The sequence below is a fragment of the Glycine max genome, chromosome 6 (genome assembly GCF_000004515.6).
Source record: "Glycine max cultivar Williams 82 chromosome 6, Glycine_max_v4.0, whole genome shotgun sequence".
In the NCBI taxonomy this organism is placed as follows: Eukaryota; Viridiplantae; Streptophyta; class Magnoliopsida; order Fabales; family Fabaceae; genus Glycine; species Glycine max.
In genome coordinates this window covers 6,963,625-6,973,896 of record NC_038242.2, presented here as the reverse complement: position 1 = coordinate 6,973,896, position 10,272 = coordinate 6,963,625, and the positions used below count along the sequence as shown (strand labels likewise).

The following is a 10,272-nucleotide window of genomic DNA, read 5'->3' as shown; positions in this document are numbered from 1 at the left end:
TTTAAGGTCTTGGAACATGGCAATCTTTCTCATTCTCATAAATATATACAGCACACTTTTTTGGTGCTATAAAACTAGTCTGATTTCAATGATTTATTTATTTTTAATAATAATTTGATTAAATTTATAGGAGCGAATAAGAGAAATAGGATCAATACTAATTATAGAAGGATAGAAACACATAACTTACTATTAATTTGCACCAGTATATGGAGCAAATTGTACCATTATAATTTCCCACTGCTTTTCCCAAATTGAGTACATGGGCGTCAATAATAAATTGGCACAAACGGTAGAGTAATAATGTAATAACTCGTCGACACTGAACAAACTTCCAAGTGCGAGCTTGATTCGTTGAGAAAATTGGATCGCCCCATGTTGTTCCAAGGAATAATGGGGTAGTTTGAACCTCATCCAAGTCACTACTTTTAATTTTCGTGAATTTCTGGTATGTACTTCTCAATGCACGTAAATTAGTAATTTAGTATATATCTATAATTTCTGCATGTGTTGTAGATCTATTAAAAAAATGAAAACAAATGGGCTTTTCCTGAACCGGAGAAAAAGAATATAAAGGATTAATGGAGACGTTTCTGCACTATATAAAAATCCAGAACCAGATTGATGTCTCGGTGGGAATAAATTGAGGGATTCGTTTTCATAGAGGCAGGCCCATTTTATATTATACACACGTCGATCTTAGTTGAGAAGAACTATTATAAAATTCCTTAAAAAAAGTATTCGATTAAATTAAAAAAAAAACTAGTGACGATGAGTCCGAATACTTAAAACCTTGTGATAATTACAGGGCCAAATCTCTTGACCATCCAAAATGTGCCTTCATCAGGGAAAAAGTTACAAATTGAGAGATGCTCTCACACATATAAATTCGTGAGTGCTACCCTGTCTATGTTTTTTATTGTCGCAGCAACAATATTGGCATATTCTCAGGCCACGGCTTTCTGATCACTAGAACTAGTTGAGAATCAGTGCGTGTGACTTTGGTCAAATCTAGACTAAGTACTAGTCGCTTAGTCACAACTCACAAGCTACACGTACGGTCACAGCAAGCAAAAATGTTTTGGCATCATTTGGTACGGTTCATTAATGATATTTTTGGAAAGAAAGAAAGGAAAAAAAAAACATGAATATTTATATAATTTTTTTGTTTGAATTAAGTGCGTGTTTGTTTAAAGAGAAAGATGATGAAAAACAATCAAAATGAACATGTGAGACGCATATTTTTATATTCTATTTTGATTTAAAAATTTTATTTTAATTCAGATTTTTTTTATCGGATTAAATGAATCCTAATGGTATGTTCGGTTTGAAGGGAAAAAAATTGAAATTTGAATTTTAAAAAAATAAAATAAAATAAAATTTTCAAATTTTGTTTTTAGAATTTTTCTTCTTTTTTTTCTTTCATTTTCTCTTTAACCAAACAAAAATAATACACTTAGTTATCCGTATTTTTTTATTCATATTTTCTCTCCAACCAAACATAGGATAAAAGAAAATGAAAAAAATGAATTTATAAAAAAAAATCCTTTCACTTTTCTTTTAATTCAAATTTTAAATTTTTTCTTTCCTCTCCATCTTTTTTTCCTCATTCCAAACATAAAATAAGACCATAAAATATAAGATTAATAGGATAATTAAGAAAAAAAATTATAGATTCAATATTTTTTTTCTCAACTTTTAGGATGCATTATGCTATAATAAGTTTTACTAATTTATAAAACAGTCATTACTTTATTTACCGCTTAATTTTGAAGAAATTGCCGTTTGGATTTATAAATCCTGCTGCTATTGGGTTTTTATCTTTCAAGCTTACAGCTGTACCAAAAAATCTTTCAATCTTACATATATTGGAATTTTCATTTTAGTCCCTTTGCTAATACAGCGACCAGTCGGGGGAGGGAAAGGTTTGACCCTTTTACAAAACCAAGAAAAACTCATGACCAGATCAGGGTTGCATGAGACTCATTTTAGATAACATATATCTTCGTTTAAATAAAATCTAGGTATTATTTCTTGGATACTTGTGGTGTTGTTTTCTTATTAAAACTGAGTTTTACTTTAATTAAATTTTTAATCTTAATCTTTAATCCGTAGGTTCCCAAAGCAAAAAATAAACTTTAATAGGAAAATCATAAGCACCTAAAGAAAAATAAGAGCAAGATTAACTCGTTACACACTGTAAAAGCTCACGGCAAGATTTTCTTGGCAGATTTCGTATAGGATAAAAGATACGCATATAGCATTTTGTATCTAGGTGCCTAATAGTAATACTATACTACATGTTTTCATGCATCATTTTTCTTCATTTTTTTCTGAACCATAAGTATCATTCATTATATATAGAAAACTTTTTTTATCCGAAATTCAGACTCAAGGATTTGTTTCAGGAAACCCGTTGATTTTTTTTTATGCAGAAACCCGTTGATTAACTAGGAGTATTAGTACATCCGAACCTTGAATTCAACTTTCCTTTTATGTATGAACACGACATCTCCATCTCTTTTTCTGGAATTCAATGATGGTGATTCATTTGTGTTTTGTGCACCAAAACCACTCTCTCATCCCAACCTTTATTAAAATCGTCCTTTGCTTCACTGAACCTCACAACAGAATGTGTTCAAGTTCAATAACTACTATTCAAAATCCCACAATGGTGAAAATCCTGGAAGATTTCTTTTCTCCAATGATCATACACCAACTCAACATCCCATATACACTCATTACATTAGAGTCAGAAATATGCCGTAATGCAAATTTGTTCAATGTCACTTTCTCTATATCAAGAAATTTCCTGACCACAGCATCCCGTCACCTAAGGAGAGTGGAATGACGATGGGATCTTTGGAGGATAAAAAAGGACTGAAAAGCAATAAACTAGAACTTAAATTTATTTCTAAAATAAAAATATTAAAATAAACTTACTAAACACTCGACCATCCGTGTAAAATAATAAGAGAAATTGTATTTATAATAATTTTGTATTTTTTATACAATAACAAGAGAAATAAGAAAAAAAAAGATAAAAATAATTATAAAAATATATGATATAAATAATATAATAAAACAGCAAAAATATTGCACCAAATACCAATCGTCCAAATGGATCACAGAAACCAGAGTCTATTGGTTCATATTGCTTTTTTTTTTACACTCCTAGTACCCTTTATAGGTCGAATCAATTATCACACACATGGAGAGTGGTTGTGGGAAAAGACAAAAAGAAAAGACTGTCTTATAAAAATTTGTGTAAACTAATGATTGTTAGCTCCCTTTTTTACAACTTAATTGTCTTGCTCAAACCATAACCTTGGTTCAATGTTTCCAAGTCTCATCGTTGGACAAGCATAAAGAGGAAAAGAAGCACTTGTATCACGATTCATATTAACAACAAATTTGGTTCTTAACTTCAATTGTGTTCCATAGTACTAACTAGTATAATGGCACACTGGGTTAGGTCAATGCTAGTAGTAATTAACACGGTTGCTCTATGAAGTGGGAAAGGACACATTGAGTACAATTGAGCAAATTAAAGATCAGAATGAATTTTTGATAGTTAATGCCGACAAAGCAGAATTTCAGCACATCTCTTGATCAGGTACTGCAGATAATCACGAACACTGACAATAGATAGTGATGATGGACCACTTCAAGTTTCAATGTCACTTTAAAAGCTCTTCTATAGCATTTACTGCAAAAGTTATCCAGATCATGACCACCATCGGTGTCAAGTCATGGTACATCAATAAAGACCATCCATTCGAGGCTTAACTTAATTCCTGATGTAAACAAAGATACTTAGAGTGAAGCTTAAGCTTTGTTTTTCTTAGAAGACAATTAGTATAAAATTGTATTTTGGAGAGAGATAAATTTAATGTTACTAACAAAATTAATTGATTGCCAAATTGGTTAATAGGTTTACAAAATGAGTAGATCAAGGGAGTATCATTTTGTTGATCGTGGTTAATTAGTAAGTACTAAGAAAAATGCAAGAATCAGGAGTGCTTAGCCGGCAAATTCAGCATTATATCATAGAATTGAAGGGGGTGCATGCGCCTTATATATATACATATGATCTTTCAATTCTTCATCATAGCCCCCCAATTATATACACCAAGAAAAATGTAAAAGTTAGGTCAAAGTTCGTATATAGTACTATTTGATATGCAAACCAAAGTTTTAATTAGTTAGCTGTGAATAATAAATTAAGATAAATAAAAACCCAATAAGACCAAAAAGTTCGGGAATCAAATGCGAGACAACGGCCATGCATGGTGACTTAGTCAGAGGGAATTAATGTAGCATGCACTTTCAAGAAAAACCATCATCAGTGGCTGCCATCAAAAAATTCTCCAAATGGATGGACTAAAACGAAAAACACGAGTGTGGGGACCCACGTGTTCAACATGTACCAGAGATTTGCCACCTTCAATGGTTCTAAGCCGTGTCAAAAATTCCACACTTGCAAAACCACCTATCATCTTAAACTCCCCAACTCTATTAATTCAAGCTTTTCAATTTTTATATTATCTTTCTCTATTTCCATAGGCTTTTGATAAAGTATTGTGCCACTTTTTTTATAAAAAAGAATCAACAAATTCCTCACCTATCGTTAAAGTACATGTGCCACACTTCCACTCAACCACTCTCCTTTGACTTCGCTTCTCTATTTAACCCATTATTGTTTTTCTCACAAACTATCATGAATTCTAATTGCCTTTTTTTTCTCTAGTTCATTATCTTAGTCCACCAAAATCTTATAAGTAGTGCCAAGCCAAACCAACCACACCTACAACGCACCTTTCTTTCTCTTTTCCCTTTTTCTTAGGCACACCACACACCCACTCAAATAATAGAAACTGAGATGAATCCTGATCAGTTTCAGAAGAACAGCATGTTCGTAGAAACCCCTGAAGATGGTGGCAAAAACTTCGACGATGATGGACGAGTCAAAAGAACTGGTACATACGCATACATATTGTCACATAGTATATATAGCTAGCTAGTATTAGCTTTATAGTTATACATAAGATATTTTCCAGCTAGAAACTAAGACTAATCCTCAAAGTAATAGAAACTAAGATAAGAGTTAACTTTCGTAATAATTATTTTAAAATTCATTTTATCATGAATTCTAAATATAAATTTGCACAAACACTTCGGCATAGAAATTAAACTTCAATAGCAATATGGTATATGTGATGATTTGGTTGTAACTTAATTATAACTTATAACTTTATGATTGTGTTTGAAGGTACATGGATAACTGCGAGTGCCCATATCATAACGGCAGTGATAGGTTCTGGAGTGTTGTCACTTGCATGGGCAATTGCACAAATGGGTTGGGTGGCAGGCCCTGCGGTTCTCTTTGCCTTCTCTTTCATCACATACTTCACCTCCACTCTTCTTGCCGACTGTTATCGTTCACCTGACCCTGTTCATGGCAAGCGAAACTACACCTATTCAGATGTTGTCAGATCCGTGTTAGGTAAAATTAAGTGCAACTTCATTTCATTCATGCAATTTAATTAACTGGGTACGTAGTTGTCAGACATAACTGAGTTGATTGAGTAGAGTATGTAAGTTGTTATAAATCATCTGTTATATGTCTTCTATTCCTACGAATTAACAGAGTATGTAGTTGTCATATATAGCTTTGTTAATAGTTACTATTGCTGAAACATGAGCATTCAAGCTGTCTAGGTACTATACCCACCGGCCACCACGATTTCTTTTGTTCAAAACACGAAGAGTACCTATTTCCCATAAATATTTTATGTCTCTTGTACATGATTTTGTTCACAGATGAATATTTACTAGTACTAGCTAATCTATGATTTGAACAAGTAAAACTTGTCATGACCAAATTAATTTGAATGCAACGCATAGTACGCACCGACTTGGAAATTTTAACGTATCTTATAATTTGCCGTTTGCAATTTCCGTAGGAGGTAGGAAATTTCAGCTGTGTGGATTAGCTCAGTACATAAATCTTGTCGGTGTAACTATCGGTTACACGATAACGGCTTCAATTAGTATGGTGTAAGTTTCCATATCTAAATAAAGTTTGGACGGTGGTAATATATGGTGAGTGTAATTAATAATAAAGTCACTTTGTTTTTCAAACCAAAACAGGGCGGTGAAGAGGTCCAACTGTTTTCACAAACATGGTCATCATGATAAGTGCTACACGTCAAACAACCCTTTCATGATCCTCTTTGCCTGCATTCAAATCGTGCTTAGTCAAATACCAAATTTCCATAAGCTTTGGTGGCTCTCCATTGTTGCAGCAGTTATGTCTTTTGCTTATTCTTCCATTGGCCTTGGGCTCTCCGTAGCTAAAGTGGCAGGTAAATTATAAGTAATCAAAACTAAATTAAACTTCAATTTCTTTACACTAGCTAGGATGGTAAAAAGAAGTTGCTTACATTAATTTAAAGTAAATTAATAACAACAATATGATACATACATATTCATGTTTAATGGTGAAGGTGGTGGAGAACCTGTACGGACAACCTTAACGGGGGTGCAAGTTGGGGTGGACGTTACGGGATCCGAGAAGGTCTGGAGGACGTTTCAAGCTATTGGTGATATTGCCTTCGCTTACGCTTATTCTAACGTGCTCATTGAGATACAGGTAATTAACTCATATTGTTATTGTAATCAAACATATGGTTTGCATAAAAACTTTAAAAGGGCCATGCATGCCTACATATATGAACCATTGGGATTTATTGACTCAAATCCTGTCCATATATATATTTCCAAAGAGAATTAACCTTAACGAATAAATATAAAGCACAAAGAATATATGTCACGAGATGATATAAAACGAGTTTGCCCACCTATCCACAGCATTAATAGTTTAAGATCTACTAAATAGCACAAAGTTTTTGGAAGTTCCATACTTCTTACATGCTGGTATTATGGTATAGCACTATAGCTATTGCCCCTTTGTTCTTAGTGATCATGATTGCATGCATGCATGCATAATTCAAGATAAACGTGGCAGTATAGCAGGGTACGGGCCCAATGGCTCCGAGTGGTATTTTGGCCACTTGGCGATTTTCAAATCGAAACTCTTATTTGCTTTTTTTCTTAAGAGAAAAAACTATTATTTTCTACTACTGACCAAAAAAGACATTTTATTTGCTACTTGCATGTCTATGTGGAGCACACATCTTAGTCCAAATTAAATTGGCGTTGCCCTTCTATCTAATGTGTTCAAAAAAAAAAATCCTATTCTACGGGTAAAGTCAGTCTGTCATTGAACCAAATTTAAAAGACATTCAAAACTTATCAAATTAATTGGAGATATTTATATTTACGTAGTACTCGTATAAACAGTTGGATGATACAAAAACCAACAAAAAAAAGTTGGATGGTACACTGGTTCTATTAAAACATGTTTTGGACGGTCTAAATCTAATGTAAATTAATTTATACTTTTTTCTTAATTAACTGTTAATGTAACAAGATATCATATAATATTGGCACGTTTTTGTCAAATGCAAGTCATTACCTATCCATTGAAGTGCTAGAGCCTATTCTAATCGAAAATAAAGATTCTTAAAAAAATGAATTTTTTAGTGGAAAGCAGATAAGATAAAGGATGCCTTTTTACCAAAAAGTCATTATTCTATCATGGAAAAGATGTCAAGTTAAATTATATTATCTTCGTACGGACGTTCATTACTTATTATGTATCTGTATACACTTATCACTTGCCAGTAGTTAGTGCATAACTAAAATTCCATAAATATTGATTAACAAAAATTAATAATAAAATCTAAAAAAAAATACTTCATCCATCCCAAAATCAGTCTTGTATTTGAGAAGAAAAATTGTCAACCTAATAAAATTTTGTTTGTGCATGTATTTATAAAAAAAGTTGTCAAGCGTCGGTCTAAGGATTACTAGTTCTATTCATTGGAAAGTAATTATTATCATTAAGGACACGCGATGACATTTTGCTTCCACCCCCACCAAAATGGGGCCCACATAACTGCAGGATACCCTGAAATCGAGCCCTCCAGAAAACAAGGTCATGAAAAGAGCAAGTTTGATTGGCATCTTGACTACAACCTTGTTCTATGTGCTATGTGGCTGCCTAGGTTATGCAGCATTTGGAAACGACGCACCAGGAAATTTCCTCACAGGGTTCGGTTTCTACGAGCCCTTTTGGCTAATAGACTTTGCTAACATCTGCATAGCCGTACACTTGGTTGGAGCATATCAGGTAAACAACTAGAATCAAACCCATTTCCTACTTATACATTTTATGGCTACGTGTATTTTGCTCATGAATGGTGTTTTTTTATGCCTTGTTTGTCAGGTCTTCTGTCAGCCCATATTTGGGTTCGTAGAGAACTGGGGTAAGGAAAGGTGGCCCAATAGCCATTTTGTAAATGGAGAACACGCTTTAAAGTTTCCACTATTTGGAACCTTCCCTGTGAACTTTTTCAGGGTGGTATGGAGAACAACATATGTCATCATCACTGCTTTGATAGCTATGATGTTTCCATTCTTCAATGACTTCCTAGGCCTGATTGGTTCACTGTCATTTTGGCCATTAACGGTTTACTTCCCCATAGAGATGTACATTAAGCAGTCAAAGATGCAAAAGTTTTCCTTCACTTGGACATGGCTCAAGATATTGAGCTGGGCTTGCTTGATCGTTTCTATTATCTCAGCTGCTGGCTCCATCCAAGGCCTCGCTCAAGATCTCAAGAAATATCAGCCCTTCAAAGCCCAGCAATAATTAAATTTGTTCCAAAGTGTTCTAAATTGCTTTCTTCCCTAAGTCACTTTGTTTTAATAAGTTTCAGCATGTTCATGGATAATGTATTGTTATCAAGTGCTTATGAAAGAAAGAATATAGCACACAGCTGCATTGTATAAAATGTCAAGAACAATTCTAAGATTTATGAAAGTGTGCACTATCATTTAACACTGTCGTCTAAAGTACATGCACAATATATATACCCACTCAATTTAGTGGAGCATGCGCATTTAAATAGCACAGTGAACATTCTGGACAGTGACGAGATTCAAATTCACTAACTGGATATGAAATCCTGTAGTGGCACAAAGTATAATGAAGTTGCAATCAACAACTATCTCTAACCGTGATTCATAAGTCAGTGGAAAACATTCTAACCTTCAAGACAAGACCAATCCATGTAGAACCAAGCATTTAAATCAGAACGCACAATCGGTCATCTAACATACTCCATTTCTCAACTGTCTTATACATATATTCAGCATGTTTATTTCCACCAGTATTATAAATAGAAAAAACTTCGTACCCCATTGCCCAGAGGCTCTTCGCTATGCGAAGGTATGGGGGAGGGATGTTGTACGCAGCCTTACCCTTGCATATGCAAAGAGGCTGTTTCCGGATTCGAACCCATGACCAACAAGTCACCAAGGCACAACTTTACCGTTGCACCAGGGCTCGCCCTCAGTATTATAAATAGAAGAATTCAATAAATCAAATTTTAATATGGTGCGTTCAGGCTTATGATAGATACCCATTATGTTAGTAATTAGTTGGATTAATTATGAATTAAAAATTAGTTAGATTAATTGGCCAAAGAAACACAATGGTTTGTGTTAGAAAGGGACTGGGCCTGCAACTGATTAGGCCCAACTAGAGTGGGTTTATGCTAGTAGATCAGCCTATAAATAGGAATAATCGTAAACAGTTAAGGAAACTTTTGGTGATTGTGAAACAGTGCAAGGAGCGGATCTAGACCTCGAAATATCTGGAGCATATTCCTAGGGGGCTTCCTAATTCCATTCAATAAAAAATTCCTTATTGCTGTTATGATACCAATTCTATCAGTTTATTTAGTAAATTTGAGTATTTTCATCCCTGCATCTCTTTTTTACTTTTTACACATTTAACTGGGTTCCATCATTATTACACATCACTTATTTTTACGTTTTACAACTTAAACAACTATTCTTTCCAACCCATCAACTTAAAAAAATTTACTATTACCAACTTTTTTAATTGTTTTTCATAAAAAGTATATTATATGACCCCTAAAAAAAAAAAGTTAAGCACCTGGTGCATTAGCATTACATGTTCTCAATAAGATAAAATGATCTTACTAAGGATTGGTTCTTAATAAGAGAAGGGAATTTAAGCACTTCTAGATGGAGATGGCCTTAGGATCATCTAGTACTTGAACATAGTACATACAGCAGAGGAAATGCTCTTTCCATTATCTTCTTTCTTTCTAGAGC

At 33.7% G+C, this 10,272-nt stretch overlaps 1 protein-coding gene across 1 annotated transcript; it reads left to right on the top strand.

The window, feature by feature from the left end:
- Positions 1-4,692: 4,692 nt before the first annotated feature.
- Positions 4,693-8,968, top strand: LOC100806335 (amino acid permease 6). Its single transcript, XM_003526465.5, has 7 exons — positions 4,693-4,979; positions 5,273-5,506; positions 5,967-6,060; positions 6,154-6,368; positions 6,510-6,655; positions 8,030-8,257; positions 8,354-8,968. The coding sequence occupies exons 1-7, from the start codon at positions 4,883-4,885 to the stop codon at positions 8,777-8,779; spliced, it is 1,440 nt and encodes a 479-aa protein (XP_003526513.1). The 5' UTR covers positions 4,693-4,882; the 3' UTR covers positions 8,780-8,968.
- The last annotated feature ends 1,304 nt before the right edge of the window (positions 8,969-10,272 follow it).